The sequence below is a fragment of the Sarcophilus harrisii genome, chromosome 4 (genome assembly GCF_902635505.1).
Source record: "Sarcophilus harrisii chromosome 4, mSarHar1.11, whole genome shotgun sequence".
NCBI classification, from domain to species: Eukaryota; Metazoa; Chordata; class Mammalia; order Dasyuromorphia; family Dasyuridae; genus Sarcophilus; species Sarcophilus harrisii.
This window is the reverse complement of record NC_045429.1, coordinates 410,451,801-410,471,368: the sequence shown is the minus strand read 5'-3', so window position 1 is coordinate 410,471,368 and position 19,568 is coordinate 410,451,801. Positions and strand designations below refer to the sequence as shown.

At 39.2% G+C, this 19,568-nt stretch overlaps 1 protein-coding gene across 1 annotated transcript in view; it reads right to left on the bottom strand.

Moving 5' to 3' along the window:
* STXBP3 (syntaxin binding protein 3) overlaps nucleotides 1–12,906 on the bottom strand; it is a 58,437-nt gene extending 45,531 nt beyond the window's left edge. The window contains exon 1 of the mRNA XM_003769726.4: nucleotides 12,756–12,906. Coding sequence (XP_003769774.1) covers nucleotides 12,756–12,804 — 49 coding nt within the window. The 5' untranslated portion in view covers nucleotides 12,805–12,906. The remainder of the gene's footprint in view (nucleotides 1–12,755) is intronic.
* Between the last annotated feature and the right edge of the window lie 6,662 nt (nucleotides 12,907–19,568).

Genomic DNA, 19,568 nt, shown 5'->3' with positions numbered 1-19,568 from the left:
AAACTATTATAAAGTACATTTTCAATTATATCTTAGCCAAAACATCATTATAATTTTCAACTGACATTAGCATTTTAAAAGACATGCATTGTAACATTTGAGTTGGAAAAAGGCTACTGGGAAAAGATTGAACTGGGAGACTTGGGTTTTAATTTTAATTACTTTTTAATAGACAGTGAGAGATCTGAGACAGTTTCCTTATTTGTAAAATGACAATATCTTTCTATTCCCCAAGATTTTTGTGTGAATCAAATGTTTTGTTATGTTATATATTTTTTCCCACTTCACTCAAATCTTTATTATGATTAAAACCTGGATTCAAAAAATTATGATTGCCAGGTTTCCAATAGTAATGATGTATTTGGGTGATACTGGAGATATCAGGAGCCAGGTAGACTTAAAAATGTATGCTAAGATATAAATATAAATAAATGGCTGGGGACATACCCTCTATTAATTATTTAGAGGGTTAAAGTGGATATGTATTTAAATGGGAAGTCCAAAGCAGTAAGTACATAGTAGGGTATAGGGGAATTAAACCCAACTTTTATTATTTTTTTAAGAACTGCCTTGTTAGAATCCTTACAAAGTGATAAGTCAATTGCCTAATTTAGCATGGTACTTAGCAAATTCTCTAACTCACTAATGTATTTAAGTACTCATTGGAGTTCACACTTTTGGGAGATTCACAAGTAAGTATTCAGTATGAGATTCACAAGTCAGAGACCCACAATCCCATTCTCTTGGAGGAGGAGTCAACCTTTGAGTTCACACCTCTAAAAGACCATAAAAAGGAGCTGAGTTAGTGAACTCAGTTCAGTTCGGAAGATTGCCAGGAGTTGGAGTTGAGCTGGAGGAGACAAAGGACAAGCTGAGAGGCCTCTAAGAAAGCTACTCGGGCCCAAGGAAAGAGATGAGACTTGGAAGAAAATAAACGTTTGGATTTTATCAGCTGGCTGTATTTGGGGTGATTATTACTCTGAACTGAAACTAAAGCTGCCTCCAGAAAACCTCCCCAAGAAACCTGCTCCTAGAGAACCATTTTATATTATAAAAAAGAAGAGAACACCACACTGCCTAAATTCCAGGCAACTATTATGTTTATCTAATTATAGCTGACCACAAAACAGAGAAAACATCTATAAAATGACATATCTTTAAATGGAAAATAAACACACACACATATTTATATGGGGAGAGAGGGGAGCCCAGTACACAGAGGAAGAAAAAGAAAGAGTTAGAATTAACAGACGGTAATATAAGAGGCTGAAGAAAATAGTTAAGAGTGAGCTGCAAGTAGAAAGCATTTGCTTCCTTTATCTTATAGCAAGAATCTGTAATACAAGATTTATCTTATAGCAATTGTTGGGAAAACTGCTGCAACTGTTTCTGCTGCTGCTATGGAAACCAGAAAGACTTAAACTGTGTATGGTAATATGACAAGTAAAAGCCACAACTAGGTTTTATGAAAGCTAGATTAGGATATAAGTACAGCCTATTTCCAGATCAGTATGTTCCATATCTTTATTGTTTGACAATGTGGGATTGGGCATAAAAATGAATGAACAGAAATAAATAGGGTTGCATAGAATGAGTAGGCTTTGTGGTCTATGTTGGAACTCACAAATGGATACAAGCATAAGCATAGTTATATTTTTTATTTTGCTATAAGTTGGAAATTTTTGTGTTAATGTATATTGTCTCTATAGTTACTTTTATACTGTATATGGCACACTATATAATGCCATTCACAATTCAATAGTTGTGAAAAACATTCTAAAAATCCTATTGATTAGAGCAGCAAACTTCTAGATAAGGGGGCTCTTTCTGGTCCTTGTGAGAAAACACTTTTCCTGGTCAAGAGTCCCAAATCCTATTTTTAAACTATTTAGCCACCTGTTTGTTTACTTCCCTTATCTTTCTCTCCCTTTTCAAGACTCAATCTTCAACTTTAAAGGAATGAAAACACCGCTTATGTCCCCATTTTCTTTATCTTATCTAAGAAAACTGAATTGTTCTACTATGAAATTTATCAAACAACTATCACTGGTTTAGGTTACTAAAAACAAGTAAAGCTCATATGAAAGAATAGCCAATTGTGATGAGTTAAAGTTTCTCAAGGATGTAATGATTCAAAAGAAACATCTAAATGGGGGAGCAATATTTATGTTGTTATCGAAATGCTTTTTTTATTATATATAAACTTTAAAATATTTTTATATCTCTATCTTCTTTGAGATTCTTTTCAGTTTTTAAATATCCTTCTTTTTAATTTCACCCACAGTTACATATCATACCATACTCTTTTATAGATCTACAATTATCTTCTCTGATTTGTTATAAAGGGAGGTAATGAGCACCTATGGAATACCTACTATGTGTCTGGTATTATAGTAAGTACTTTATATATATATATTATCTCATTTGATACTCATAATAACTCTAGTAGGTAGGTATTTTTATAGCTGAGCAACCTGAAACTAATAGATTGTGACTTGCTCAGGTTCCCACAGCTGATCAGTGCCTAAGGGGGGGATCTATCCTGACCTGAGGCCCAGTACTCTATTCACTGAACTACCTAGCAGACTCTGAAAAAAAATCCCTTCTTTTCTGCTTTTCCCCCAAACACCTCCCCAGCTCCCACAACCCTTCTCTCACCTATTATAACTAGTCATTCCACACACATATACTGAGAACTGACTATGCTCATCTGAGGATGAGCGTTCCTGCCCTCCAGGAGGTAGGGGGAGAGACAGGACATTAATTCAAAACACATTAACTTATGTTGTGATGTCATGACAGATAAATGCCAAATGAGTGGGGTGTACAGAACACTACTGATGCCTGGGCATTCATGGAGGGAAAAGACCATTTCTAGCATGGGGGAACAAGGGAACTATTCACAGAAGGGAAAGAATCAAACCTGGCCTTTAGGGATTAGTAAAATTTGAAGAAGATAGAGGTAGGGAGAGAAGAAAGAAAGGAGAATATCCCTGAGATAGGTATTAACAAAAGCCAAAGGACAGAGTTGGAAATGTATATGGGGTAGCAAGGGGAAATGACTAGCCTAGTTTGGCTGGAGCTGAGAAGGAAGATTAGTTTGAAAAAATATGCCAAGAGTCTTTATTTAACAATTATGGACACATACCCCAAAAAAGGCAGAAACAAACAAACAAAAAAATCTCATATACACCAAAATGATAATATAATGATACATTTATTTTCTGTATAACTACAATATTTGAAATAATAGCTAGCATTTTATATAGTGCCTATAATGTGTCAGGTACAGTTTCAAGTGCTTTATAAATGTTATCTCATTTGAGTCTTCTAACAACTTTGGGTTGTTGCTATTATTATCCCCATTTTACAGATCAGGAAACTGAGGGAAACAGTTTAAGTGACGTGTCCAAGGTGATAGGGCTAGAAACTCCAGAAGACTGAAGTTGAACTCAGGTCTTCCATCTCCAGGGCCAGTGATCTATCCACTATGCCATCCAGCTGCCTTGATAAGACTGGTACCTTTACCCTCTCAATACAAACATGATCCAGGCTTGGTGATACATGTCCAGTTATCCTAAGTACCAGAGAAGCAGAAGCCAGTAGAAGTTCTGAGCTGAAGTGGACTAAACCAACTGGGAAATTAAGCCCTTTGGAGCAGAGGACCACTAGATTACTTATAGAGGGGGAGATCTGGCGAGATTGGAAACAGTAGTCAAAGTTTCCACGCAGTAATAATCCTACTAATGAATTAGGATTGTGGGAAGCCCCTAAACTTCCAGGTTAGATGAGAGACCCAGCCTTTAAATTAAAAACAAACAAACAAACAAAAAACCAAAAAACATTAACAACAAAAAACATGTAGTTCTATGTTAAATATGTTATAATGGGTTATTTGTCTTTTCAGAGAGTCTCAGAATCGGAAGGGAATTCAGTAGCATGACATTAGAAAGAGCATGGATTTAGACTTAAAGGACCTGTGTTGAAATCTCATGTGCTCAGCTGTGTGACCTTGGGCAAGTCATTTCACTTATCTGGGCCTTAGAGTTCTCTCTTTTGTAAAAGGGAGGATTTGGTCCACATGACTTCTGAGGTCTCTTCCAAGCTTTAAACTTTACCTAATCCAACCTATATTTCAACAAGAAACACAAATTCTAAAATTCTAGTGCATAGGCGCTGCTAATGGAGACAACTTCTCCTGTGGGAGAGAGCTCTTTGCTCCTTCAGCCTAAACATCACTACTTACTTCATCCTACCACTGTATGGAATGATCGTCAGCCTCCTTGTTACTCTTATTGACCCATTCAGGATCAATATCAATTCAGCTTATCAATACCCTTCAAGAAATGTGGGTGCTTATAACTTCACTGAATAGTACAGATGTGTTCTCATCAAGGAAGACAGAATACGAGGGATCTTTCCTTCTGATTCTTGGACATTACGCTCTTCTTAGCTTGAGTTGGTGGCTTTTTAAGTTGTTGCTTCATATTGGTGATTCATAGTGATAACAATAGCTACAATTATATAGTACCTTAAAGTTTGCCAACTATTGTACTCCCACATACAACTCCTTTGATTTTCATAATCACCCTGTGCTATTATTATCTCAGTTTAATAGAACAAAGTGAGGTGGAAAGGTTAAGTGCCTTGCTAAGTGTCTCAGACAGGATTTGAACTCGTATTTTTAACTGTCCAAGGCCAGCATTCTTAGTTGCTGTGCCATCTAGCTGATGCTGTGATGCACTAAAACCTTCAGAACTTTTTTACTAGTTGTGTCCCAATCTTAGAATTTGATATAAATTTCATTCTTTTAGATCTGGGTTGATCTAGTTGATCTAGTTTCTTGAGATCTTTTTTAATCCAGATATGAAACTTATCAGCTATCCCTACCTATGATCAAATATTTGTAAAATGCTCAACATAGCACATGGTACAAAATACGCACTTAATAAATACTGGTTCTTTTCTTTCAACCCCTTACATCTAACTTTTTGTCATCTACAATCTGAGCAGATATTCTATACCTTTATCCAAGAAAATGATTACTATCAGAAAAAGTTGATTCCACAAAAGTAAATGGCATACTAATAAGGAAATTATACCACTCAAAACATTGATTATTTAAAAATAATAGCTACAAAATAACAACTATATTGAAGACAAATGACTTTGAAAGACTTAAGAACTCTGAATAACACAATGATCAAATGCTCAGTCACAAATCTTCGAGGTCTTATGATGAAAATGTTATTCACATCCTGACAGAAAAGAAATGAACTCAGGTTACAGAGTAATATATACATTTTTTTGGACATCAGAAATGTGAGAATTAGCTTGATCATACATAAATGTACATAATTGTTACAATATTTTTATTTTTAGTTTTTTTCATGAGGGAGGGGTGATGGGAGAGAGACAAAAATATTAGGCTTTTTGTGAATTAAAAATTAAATTAAAAATAAAAATGTATATATAACATAGCTAGGCGGGATTTTTTTCAAAATATACTAAAAACAGTATAAATTATTCACTAGTTTCCCACAATAATGTTTTTAAAAATAAGTACTTATGGAAAACAGGAAAATTTGCTTCTATCAGTGAATTATAAAAAAGAACATTACTTTCCTTATCTTTTAAAAAAAAGGGATAGGAACAGGAAACTGCTAGAAAGTTGTAAATATTTGTACCTGTGCCTCATGAATCACCAGATAATTCCAACATTTAAGAAGTTTTTATTGATTTATTAATGTAGTAACTTTAAAAAATTAGAACACATGACATTTAGTATGAAGAAATACTTGTAAAATAGGTACTTTGTAAATAATTCATCTTTACTAAAAGATTATAACGTGGAAACACAAATATATAACCAAAACAAAATCCTTCTTAAGTAATGGCAGAAAAAAAGGAGTAGGTGAATATCAGCAAAGATTTCACCATTTGAGCTGAGTCTTGAAGGAAGTCAGAGAAATGAAGAGGAAGAGATAAGGATAGAGAATATTCTACATGTGGGGGGAACAGTCAGTGCAAAGGAAGAGAGATAGGAGATTCAGTGTCATGTTCAAGGAGTAACATGTAGGCCAGTGTAGGAATGGTTTAAAAATATAAAAGAAGAAATAGGAAAGGGGCTAGTTGTGAGAGACTTCAAATATCAATGGACTTTCTTTTATGTGTGATCCTAGTGGTAGCCGAAACTCAATGTAGCTTATTAACCAGAGTGTCACAGCATCTTAAAGATCACTTTTAGGAGCTAAGAGCAAGATGAATTGGAATGGGGAGAAGTCTGAAGGAGAGACCAGTTAGAAGGCTATTGCAATAGTGGAGGCAAAAGTTGACAGAAGTCTATGGTAAGACAGTGAATGAGAATGGAAAGAAAGGAAAATAAGCAAGAGAGTTCTGTGAGGAAAGAAATACCAAGATTTGACAACAAACTGTGGGATGGATGAGGAGTAAAGGAAGGAGGTGTCTGGGAGCTCGGGTGAACAAAGGGACGGCAGGAACAGAGAAGTCGGGTCTCTCACAATTCCCCTTGCCTCCTCTCACAAAGTCCCCTCTAACGCAGGTCCTCCGCACCTCTTCCTCATCACTATCAGAGCAGACTTCTGGTTTGTATCCCTTCCTTTCTCTAATCCACTGCCCCCGTAGCTGCCAAATGATTTTCCTAAAGTTTAGGTCTGGCCATATCACCCTCTTCTCAATAAGCTACAATATTCCCCTAATGCCTCCAAAGGGAAAAAAAAGTCATATCAATTCCACTGTTCGGCATTTAAACTTTTCATAACTGGTTACCAACTTTGCATTGTTTTTACATTTTACTTCCCCCTCTAGAAACTCTATAATTGTGTTCTGAGATATCTAGGTAGCAGGGGGCCTAGAATCTGGAAGACATGAGTTCAGATCTTACTTTCATACGTATTAGTGGTGTGATACTAGAAAAGTCACTGAAAGTCTATTTGCCTCAGTTTCCTCAATTGGAAAATGGGGACAGCACCTACCTTCAAGGGTTATTGTGAGGATCAATGAGATACTTGGAAAGCACTTAGTACAGTGCCTGGCACATAGTAAGTACTACATGAAACCTTATTGCCTTCTCACTTTCCTATTCAAACTGACCTGTTTGCTGTTTCTCAAATATAATACTGAATTTCCCATCTCTGTTCTTTGTATCACATCTGGGATACTCTTTCACTTCATCTTGACCTTAATATTTTTCCTGACTTTCTTCAAGACTCAGCTAAAAATCCCATCAAGGTGAAATGGTCTCTCCAGCCAGAGATGCCTTCCCTTTAGATGGCCCCTTTATTTACCCAGTATATATGTACTTAATAATTTATTGTTGTCTCCACCAGGTCCCTGAGGACAGGAACTGAGCTTGGATTTCCTTGGATTCTGAATTGGACAGTGGCTTGGGACACAATGCTTAATAAAGGCTGCCTACAAACATGTCCATGTCTTCCTCAATCTCAAAAATCCCTCACTTTGCTCCTTCACTTCTACTAGCTATTGTCATCTCTCCCTCTCTCTCTTTCTCTCCTCTCTTGCTCTGTCTCTGTTTCTTTCTCTCTCCGTGTGTGTGTGTGTATGTGTGTGTGTGTGTGTCTGTCTGTCTCTTTTCCCCCCATACGCAGCTAATCTGAGAAAAGTAATTTTTTCTCTTTGAGAAGGATCGCTCTTTGTTCTACTTCATTTTCTGAGTTTCTTCTTAACTCTCTTAAAGTCTGGCTTCAAAGCTCATAACTCAACTGACATTATGTTCTCTGAAGTTACCAATTATCTCTTAATTGCCACATCTATGTTTTTCCTCAATCTTCATTCTTCTTGACCTTCTGAAGCCTTTAACAATCAATTATCTTGTCCTTGATACTTTTTTCTCTCTAGGTTTCCTCATATCCAATAAGTTGCCAGATCTCTAGATCTCTCATGAATTTTCTTTTCTTTCTCATGATCACTACCTAAGTTCAGGTAATCTATCTATTACGCAGACTACTGCAATTTCCTTAAGTCTCTCCTTTTCCCAATCTATTCTCTTATCCAAATGTCAGTAATATTCTTAAAGCACGTCTGACCATGTCATTCCCCATCTTAATAAAATCCAATAGGATGTCTCTAATATTTCCAGGATCAAAGCTAACTCCTTAAAAAGCCAATCAGTTATTTACTTTTCAATCACATATAACTTAAAGGAAGAGCAGACAACTTTCCCCAGAAATTCAGTTGTGAAACTGGCTTACTTGCAGTTTCTTATACACAAAATGTTGTTTTTTGTTCTTATATCCAGAGTACACTCACTTTTTACTTCTGCCTTATAATTCCTAGAATGCTTCAAGTGTTCCCTTCTCCATCTCCTTCAGGAGACTTTTCTTGATTTGCTCAAAATGATACTGCTGATACTCTCCCCATCTCAAAATTTACTATTTATTTCCTCGAGGATAGATGACAGTTATTCACTGTCTTATTCAGACACTGAATTTGGCAAAATCGGGGAAACGATTTCAAATACTGCCTCTTATGTGACCCTGAGCAAAATCACTTAACTTTAGTTTTGTCAGTTGTAAAATGGGGATAATAGCATTCGGATCACAGGGTTTTTGAGACCAAATGAAATAACATATATAAAATGTTTTGAAAGCCTCGAAGTGCTATGTAAATATTACTTATTCTAAGATACAAATCTGGCATTTAAAGCCTGATAAAAATCTGGCTCCAACCTATTTTCCAGACTTATATCCTATGAATCCCTTCAACAATACATTCCAACCAATTTGGCTTGTTTCCTGACTTCACAGGCGTCTCCTTGGCCCTGTGACTTTGTTCAAGTTGTCTTCCATGTCAAGGATACTCTCCCTCATCTTTTTGGGTGAGGGAGCTTTCTAGGTTCAGTGTAGTTACCAGACTTTCCTTGAATCCTTTCCTCACCCTCCCAGTTTTATGTACTTTGCTCTCTATATGTACATATGTACACTGTACCACACTCCCCTTTTTGTGTTCTATTTTGTCTGGCACATAAATTTCTTAGAATGCACTATTATTATTATACCAGACCTCAAGTTACTTTCAATTCAACTAGGTCAACGGATAACAGCCCCTTCTCCCTACTTTAGTGGTGTTCCTTTTCCAACTTATCAGGCTTAGATGTGGGGCAACAATGTGAATGACCTCACTGGTGACACAGCAGCACATAAATGGCACATCAGCACAGGCCAGTCTAGGCAGTCAACAAGCATTTATTCATTAAGTACTTGTTGCTGCCTGGCACAGCTCAAAAGCTGAGGGTGGGGGAGTGTGGAGAGGGTGCAAAAGGGGAAGGAAGAGTTCTGCAGAGGCAGCAGCTAACAGGGCATGTCACTAGCTCAGCTTTAATCTTGGTGGAAACCAGTTTAATCTTCTCATCTCAGAAAAATATTTAGGAATAATCAAAAGTTTTTGATCATATGTATATATACACACAACAGACACACATGATAAATTTCCATGTGTATATGTAAGTGTAAATATATGTATATAATCTATATACAAATCTGTACATATACACAAGCAGCTATTGTTTTTTCACACAATATCTTCTCTGTAATTACATGTATTTACATATTTATGAGTATATCACAAAAATAGATATACATACACCTATATTTATATGCACATACATACACATTTATTTATGAATCTGTGTGAAACAGTCTTTTTTCTATTTCTTACTCCATCTCTTTGGAAACATATTGTGTACTCATGTATACACATATAAATATAATAGATACACATAAATGTAATATATGTATATAAATATGTGTATATATTAGTAAACAAACCATATATGCATGGTGCCTTGTGCATATTCACATGTGTGCAGTGCATGTGTAATTATAGGTATGCACTGATATATCAATCTACGCACATAAATGCACATATACATTTACTTATCTGTCTGTGCAAACCAGACAGACACTCTTTTCTCTGCACTTCACTGGGGCTCCTCAGATTCTATATGTGTATATACATGTTTACATATGTAAATATAATACATAAACATAAGTAAATAAACCACATATATATGTGTATATATATATATATATATATATATGTGTGTGTGTGTACATATATATACATGCACACATGCACATGTGTGCATATACACCTATATTACATATCTATGTATGGGCATATGTAAGTGTAATTATGAGTATACACTGACATACAAATCTATACACATACAACATATTTACTTGTCTGTCTGTGCAAACCAGCCAAACAAGTCTTTTCTCTGTTCCTCACTCCATTTCCTAGGAGCCTAAATGTGTGTGTGTGTGTGTGTGCATACACATATATATACATATAATATATAAATAGAATGCATACACATATAAATGTAACATAATATATAAATATAAGTAAACAAACCATGTATATGCACACGCATATGCACATGTATGCAGTGCTTATGTAAGTAATTATAGGGATAAATTGACATACACATACACACACATTTATTTGTCTGTCTGTACAAACCAGCCAAGCAGGTCTTCTCTCTGCACCTCACTGTCTCCTTGAAGCTTATAGATATGTGCATACATGTATACATATAAATGTAACATATTGTATATAAGCATAATATACAAATATAAGTAAATAACCAATGTATGCATGCACCCATATGTACATCATCGATACAGTGCACGTATGCAGTGCACCTATAAGTGATTATGTGCACACTGACACACTATGCACACACATACACATACATTTACTTATGCGTCTGTCAGTGCGAAGCAGCCACACAGGGCTTCTCTCTGCACCTCACTGTCTCCTTGTAGATTATAGATATGTGCATAAAAGTATACACATATAAATGTAACATTGTATATAAGCATAATATACAAATATAAGTAAATAACCAATGTATGCATGCACCCATATGTACATCATCGATACAGTGCATGTATGCAGTGCACATATAAATAATTATATATACACTGACACACTATGCACGCGCACACACACATTTACTCGTGCGTCTGTCAGTGCGAAGCAGCCACACGGGGCTTCTCTCTACACCTCACTGTCTCCTTGTAGCTTATAGATATGTACATATATGTATACATATAAATGTAACATATTGTATATAAGCATAATATACAAATATAAGTAAATAAGCCATGTATGCGTGTACACATAGATAGATACAGTGCACATATGCAGTGCACCTATAAGTGATTATATGCACACTGACACACTATGCACGCGCACACACACACATTTACTCGTGCGTCTGTCACTGCGAAGCAGCCACACGGGGCTTCTCTCTACACCTCACTGTCTCCTTGTAGCTTATAGATAAGTGCGTATAAGTATACATATACACATATAAATGTAACACATTGTATATAAGCATAATATACAAATATAAGTGAATAAGCCATGTATGCGTGCACACACCGATACAGTGCATGTATGCAGTGCACCTATAAGTGATTATGTGCACACTGACACACTATGCACGCGCACACACACATTTACTTGTGCGTCTGTCAGTGCGAAGCAGCCACACGGGGCTTTTCTCTACACCTCACTGTCTCCTTGTAGCTTATAGATATGTGCGTATACATATACACATATAAATGTAACATATTGTATATAAGCATAATATACAAATATAAGTAAATAAGCCATGTATGCGTGCACACATCGATACAGTGCACGTATGCAGTGCACCTATAAGTGATTATGTGCACACTGACACACTATGCACGCGCACACACACATTTACTTATGCGTCTGTCAGTGCGAAGCAGCCACACGGGGCTTCTCTCTACACCTCACTGTCTCCTTGTAGCTTATAGATATGTACATATATGTATACATATAAATGTAACATATTGTATATAAGCATAATATACAAATATAAGTAAATAAGCCATGTATGCGTGCACACACCGATACAGTGCGCGTATGCAGTGCACCTATAAGTGATTATGTGCACACTGACACACTATGCACGCACACACACATACATTTACTTATGCGTCTGTCAGTGCGAAGCAGCCACACGGGGCTTCTCTCTGCACCTCACTGTCTCCTTGTAGCTTATAGATAAGTGCGTATAAGTATACACATATAAATGTAACACACTGTATATAAGCATAATACACAAATATAAGTGAATAAGCCATGCATGCGTGCACACACCGATACAGTGCGCGTATGCAGTGCACCTATAAGTGATTATGTGCACACTGACACACTATGCACGCGCACACACACATTTACTTGTGCGTCTGCCAGCGCGAAGCTTCTCTCGGCCCCTCACTATGTCTCAGGTCCCAGGGCGCGCGCACACACACACAAACACACAGGTGGGGGCGCGCGCGCACACACCCGCACAGCACGGGAGGAGAGGTGGCCGGCCCGGGACAAAAAGCTTTTCCTGCTCGGGGAGCCCAGACCCGGGGCAACCTTCCCAGCGCGCCCCGCCCCGCCCCGCCCCGCCCGGCGGCCCCTGGGCCCCCGGCCGGACCCGCGGAGGCGGCGAGCCTGGCAGCCAGGCGCGAGAGGCGGGAGCCGGGGCAGGGGGCGGAGCGCTGGCCCGGTGGTGGCAGAGCCCCCGGGGGGAGGCCCGGGGCGCCGCCCGAGGCGTACGAGGGGCCGTGCCCAGAGGAGAGCGGGGGAAAGGGGAGGTCCCGAAGCAACAAGTAGCTCTCCCCACCCTGACCTGCCCGGGACGCGGACCAGAAGGAGGTCCGGGCGGCCTCCGCGGCACTCACTCTGCCACACGATGCTCTTCAGCCCCCGCTCCTCCGCTGGCGGCGCCATCTTCCTTCGCGAATCTCTGCGGGCCGCGGCCCCAACCTACCTCCGGTCCCGGGAAGGAACGGAGAACCGGACTGACTGACGGGAAAGCCCCGCCCCTCCGTTGGCGTCACTCGAGACCGCCCCGCCCCCATCCTCTCTGGCCCCGCCCCGCGACGTCATCGTGCCAGGAAGGGTTCCCCCCCCCCTCCGGGGCTAAGGCCCTGCCTTTTGGGTGGGGATCTCCGATGAGGGAGAGTGGAGCGCCCTCTAGAGGGAGGCGTTTTCCACCTGGAGCCTATTATCTTTTGACGCTTTATGAATCTACGCCTACAATAACAAGGATGAAGTACGTGAGCAGCGCCCTTTGCATCCTCATCTGATTGCTCAGCAGATGCTCCAAGTATCCCCCCATTTCACGGGCGAGGAAACGGGCTCCGAGTAGGACTGGAGGCCGCTTGGCCAGGCCCCCCACCTGCCGCATTCAGGAGCATCTCCCCCAGGAAACACCTGGGCCACGCAGCAAGGCCGCAGGCCGCTGGCTCTGCGGCTTCATCCCGCCCGGGGGCCGACCCGTGCTGCGCTGAAGGATGTGATTGGCGGAGTCACGGATTCCCCCGCCTTCGCAGCTCCCGCCCCTTCGCTTTACGGACAAAGCGGAGGCCCTGGGATGCTGAATGGCCTTCTCGCAGGCCTAAAGGGAGTGATGATAAAAACAGGATTCGAATCCAGGTCTTCTAACTGCAGCCGCCGCTCTTTCCCGCTGTCACTCGCAGTCTGCTCATGTTTCCAGGAGAAGCCTTTGCGGGCCGGCGGTTGGAGGGCTATGAGACTGACGCCAAGGAATGTTGAAGCAATGGGAAAACCCCTCAATTTGATGGTGTTTGTGGGGTGCTTATGTAATGCCAAAGTTCCCTTTTAATGGGGTGACCAGTTCCTCCAATTGTCCTAGTTCGTATTCTGCCTTAGGTTATGACCGTCCCCTCTTAATGGCTGAGGGGACCTTAAAGGTTTTGTAGACATTCCTTAATGTCATTAGAATATCAGTAAATAACCTCCTTCTATGGGGTTATCCCCACCTAGGTCTCTGCATTATGTCATTGTTCTTGTTATCCCATAAAAGGCTCGCTGTCCTGATACTCGGGGCTAGACCCTTGGAGATGATAGTCTCCTCTAGCCCTGGGATCCAGTGGTCCCGGTATTTCTCTCCATTTAATAAACTATTGAATTGGTCTTTAATCTCTGTCTTGCTCAGTTTCTTCGGCATTACACTTAAGAGAGAGGGATAGCAGTTGCATCTTGGCATAGCGAGCAGGGACTGAAGTCCAAATGCAACTGGCCTGGATGGGAATCCTGAGTCTGACACCTGCTAGCTCTGGGACTTGAAGCTTGCTCCTTCTCTCTGAGCCTCCCTTTCTTTCCCACCTAGAAAATAAGACTAAACTTGTTCATCTTGAAAGTCTTAAATGAACTCCTATTTGTAAAGCTCTTCAGCACAGAGTCTGGCAGGGAGTAGGCATTTAATAAATGCTTCCCTCTTCTTGCTCCCCAAACCCTGTGACCTTACCACAACTGGACTGAAAAGTTAGAGACCTGGATTCTATTTGAGGCCACAGGAAAGTTACCTTTACTCCCATAAACCCCAGTTTCTTCCAGGCGGGCCTGCTTCTGAACATCTTGGTCCATGCGGACAGTTTTGCCATAAGTGACCAGAAACACCTAGATTTTGCAAGTCTGCTTCAATCCTTCCCCTCAGCCCCACTCAGTGGTAGGTGAGTCTTGCTTTCAGCCCGCTAATTCTGTTTTGGGTACCAAGACTCAGTCTTCTTGGCCATCTGTGGCTCAGGTCAGTCTTAATGTCACCCACAGAAACAAGAGAAGAGCTGTGCTTAATTCAGATTAGAATCTTCCTTGCGCTTCCCTCCGACCATCATCATGCCTGTTTGTTATTTTTCTTTGGAGGACTAACTTTATTCATTTTGTGATGCTCTTCTCCGTAGGACTTTAGAGGTATCAAAAAACTTAGCTACTTATATGTGGAAAGAACATTGGACCTAAGAATCAGAAGTCCTGAATTCAAATCCCAACTCTCCTTTTTATTTCCTGTGTCATATTTTAGAAATCACATAATTTTTTATGGATCTCAATTTCTTCATCTGTAAAATGGGACAATTGAATTAAATAATATGTCTAACATCCCTTCTGAATCTAAATTCCTGTGATTCTATGGTTTGCTAAGGACCCAGCTTTATATCTTATAATCTCACTTTCACTGATTTGAATTTCTCTCTCTTGGGTCCTCTCTTTAGCTTTTTGTCTCCCCATTAAAATGCAAATTGCTGAGTGAGTCTATCAGAGAGTGGAGGAGCTACTAGTTCAGATTCTTTGGCAGTTATATAAGGGAAGGCAGAGGGGAGAGGGAAGGGGTGAATAGCTCATAGATTATGGTTGGACCAGGGAATTTCAGAATTCTTTGGTACATTTGTGGATAATGGCAAGGTCAAAAGTGTGACCATCTTGCTGTGTGGCTGAGGTGGGGTAGAGGTTTGTAAGTTGAGGAATTGAGTAGTTTGGATATTTAAGGGAGAAGTCCTTCATAAATTGAAGTCCACTTGAATCTCCTTCAAATACCCTAACCACTCAGTTCATCAACCTACAGAATGAAAATAGGAATTGAAAAGGCAAGAAAAATTGTAAACCAGGTGTCCAACTCTTCAGGGAAGGACACTGACTAGGGAGGTTTCTAGGCAACAACTACCAGGATTTTGATTGTGTGAAAGATATGAATAGCATAAAACTCAAAGGACCCAAGGTTGCTGATTGATAGAGGAAGGGGAAGAACCTGAAAATGGCAGTGGGGAGCAACATCCTTATGTTGAACAGGCTCCACTGAACCAGGGAGAATGAGTAAAAATGCAACCAATATAATCCAACCTCTGTCTAAATCTTAAAATTTTTTTCCAACTGGATGCTTAGAGGTATTGAACTCATGATTTTTTTCTCTAAAATAAACTTTCTAAAGCTTGAGATAAAGGAACTATGTTGACCTTAGTGGACATTTTATTGCCACCTAATCTTTAAATGAGCTAATTTTTAAGTGCTGTTAAAATTATGTCTTAACTTTTCATGACCCTGTGGACTTTAGCACTCCAAGTCTCTCCATGGTTTGGTTTGGCAAAAGATACTGAACTGGTTTACCATTTCCTTCTCCAATAGAGTGAGGAAGAATTTAAATGACTTGTCCAGGATCACAGAGCTAGAAAATTCTGAGGCCTGATTTTAACTCAGGTCCTACTGTGTCCCATTCACTGAGCCACCTAGCTGCCTCTGATTTTTGTTATAGTGTATTCAAATTATCCAAGTCATTGACTGATCAATAAAGGAGGTCAAATTTTCTTTGGTGTAGTGTAAATGACTATAATTTTCCATAACAACCACAATAATAGCTAACATGTGCCAGACTCTGTGCCACTCATTATAATAATATTTTTCTTATTTGATCCTCAAAACAGCTCTGGGAAATAAATGCTATTTTACAGAGAAGGAAACTGAGGCAAACAGAAATTAAGTGACTTGCCTAGGAACTCAGATCTTCCTGACTTTAGGACCAGCACTCTATCTACTGCTCTGCCTAGCTAAACCCTTCTCTCAATACATTTTGTTCTTTGTAATAATTTAAGCATCTTTCTGTTTTAATAAATACTTTTCCCTGCATAGGCCTACCTACTCTTACCAAAATTGCTTTGTAAGAAATACATCTTTTTTTTTTTTTTGTTACTTGCTCTGAGACAAGTAGCTAGGAGACAGGGGTGTGGAGTGTGTATGGGGGAACATATACATGTATATGTGTGCATACATATATGTCATTTATGGATTTGTGAGATATACCTGTCTACCATTGATGGTGGGTGTCACACTCTTGAATGAACAAATAAATTCTAGTTTACCTGTCTATATCTTATGCTGGTTGATTTGGACAAGGATCTTAAAAATTCTTGCAACAATTTATACTGGATAAAATGGAGATAATCTCAGAGGGAAGTTAGCACTAAGGGAGATCAGGAAAAGTTTATTGCAAAAGGTGGGATTTTATCTGAGAATAAGGTTAGGAAGTAGAGATGAGGAGAGAATCACTATATCACTAAGAGGAGGGAAGTAAGGTGCAAGAAGAATTGAAAGGTGGAAGGAAGGGCAACGTTATATAGAGTTTACAAAGGATTTTTATATTTGATGCTGGAGGTAATAGGAAGACACTAGGATTTATGGAATGGGGTTGGAATGGGCTGAATGGGCTTGGGATAGAAACTGTCATCCTGGGCTTTAAGAAAACCACTTTGGCAGCTGAGTGGAGAAGAGACTGGAGTAGGAGACACTTTATACAGAATATAGATATGAGACACACACCAAAGTGGTAGATGTGTCAAAGGAGAGATATCACAAAGGGAGGATCAACAAAACTTGACTGCAGATTGGATATGTGCGGGGGGATGAGAAAAAATGAGCTATGAGGCTGACATCTAAGTTTCAGCTTGGGTCACGAAAGATTGATGGTACTCTCAACAGTAACAGGAATACTTGAAAGAAGAGAGGGTTTTAGGGGAAGTTAATGAATACAGTTTTGAATATGTTGAATTTAAAATGTCTATAGGACATTCACTTTGAGATGCCCAAATAGCAGATGGAGATAGGATATTATAGGTCAAGAGAGAGAGGTCTGGGTTGGATAAATAGGTGAAATTATTTGCATAGAAATGATAATTGAATCCCTGGGTGCTGATGAGATCACCAACCAAGGCAGCATAGAGGAAGAAGAGAAAAGGACTTGAAATGGAAAAGCACCCCAAATGGGACCGTGAGAAACATAATCTTAAATCTTTGTAGTTAGAAGTCTATTAGTAATTTTTCACTCCCTAATGCAGATGGTATTTTTAACAACCCAGATGTACTGTCCTGACAAACCCAAGACCTTGACAACCTGATAAGCTTAAACAAATACTGCTTATTGCTGTCTGGGAATGACCCCCTTAGAGTGATAACTTTTTTTTTTGCCTCTTGTTTAGAATAGATATTCCTTTATTATGACAAATGTATCAAGAAACATTTTGATGTCTCTCTCTTCTTTCTATAAATATGTGGCCCTGAGCCCATTCATTACTGACCCCTTCCATCTTGGTGCTGGGGTTCAGTCACTAGCTAGCAATAAACGCTCTTAAAACTTCATTATTTTGGCTGCCCTGTTTTTCTCTCTCCTGGGCACTTCAGACTCAGAACAGAGACCTGATGGACTGAATCTCTAATGTCCCTAATCAAGCCAGATAATATCTTACAATTGCCTGGGATAGTGCCTGGCACATAATAGCAGGTGCTAAATAAATGTTTATTCCCTTCCTCCTTAATCATAGTTTTTGAGAGTGATGAAATCACTGTTGGATGGAAATCTAGCAAAAGAGACTGAGAAGGAATAATTAGAAGAAAAAACAGAAAAGGGCTGTGTCAGGAAAACCTAGAGAAAAAGAAAATATCAAAGATAAGAGTGATGAATTATGTTAGACTTTTGCTTCTTAGAATCCCTAATTTGCTTTAAGGCTGAGCCCAGATGCTACCTTCAAAGTGAAACCTTTCTTGTTCCTACCAAGTGTTAGAGCCTCTCCTCCCATCCCCAACCTATGTAGTATATTTTTTATGTATACTTACATATGTACCTATTTTTCCTCGGGGTAAACTATAAGCCAATTGAGGACAGGAATTGTTCCATTTTTATCATTATCTCTCTAACACAGTGTCTGTCACATAATAGTGCTTTGGGGTTGATAATACATATGTATTTATATAAGTAAATTGTTTGTGGGTATAGTAGATGTATATACTCAACTTCTCATAGTCCACAGATTGTAAAATTGTTACAATTGTTATTGTATAATTGTAACAACTGTATATTATTATAAGAACAAAAGGAAAATCATTCTTGTATTTTGTATTATTTTGTATGTTATCATCCTTAAAAAAAAAAAAAAAAAGACTGAACTGATGACAATCCTTATGTTGAGCAGGGTACAAATCCTTTCCAGCAGAGAATATATGAAGTGTGCCATCTGATTAACATCTGCATTCACTTTCAGAAAGACCTGCCACTGTTTGAGATACTGACTCTAAAGACCTTCCTTTTTGGAAAAATCTTTCCCCAAAAGGAGAAGATACATTCTTTATAGATTGGAAGTCCAGTCAGCTTCTGTGTTTTTGCCAGCAATGGACCCTTAAGAGGCCATGTTTGAATGAATCCTTAACACGTCTCTTCTACCTTCTGATTTTTATTCCTGTTGGCTTTTACTCCTAAATCTCCAGATTTTCTCCACCATACCACAATAGCCTCACTCTGAAATTTTTTTCTACTTCTAACCTCACTCTAGAAATATATTTTGTCCCTGTGGTCTCTTTCTCCCAGAATCTCCATTTCCCAGGCCAGCCATGTTTTCATTCTTCCATGTGCCATTCCTGACTCTCTCTCATACCCCCATGTAGGTACTTTCTCCTTCCCCTCTCCCACACCTTCTTTTTATGTATTGTCTTTCTCCATTAGATTGTAAGCTCCTTGAGAGCATGGTCTCTTGACCTCCAATATGCTTAGATTTGTATTCCCAGCTGCTTAAAGCAGCTTTTCACATGGTAAGCACATAATAAATGCTTAGTGACTTAACTGGACTCCCTGCTTGTGATAGTAAAGAACAGATGCTTAGAGAATCCATTCCATCTTTATGTCTCACCCAAAAAGTCACAGTATGGAAGAGTAA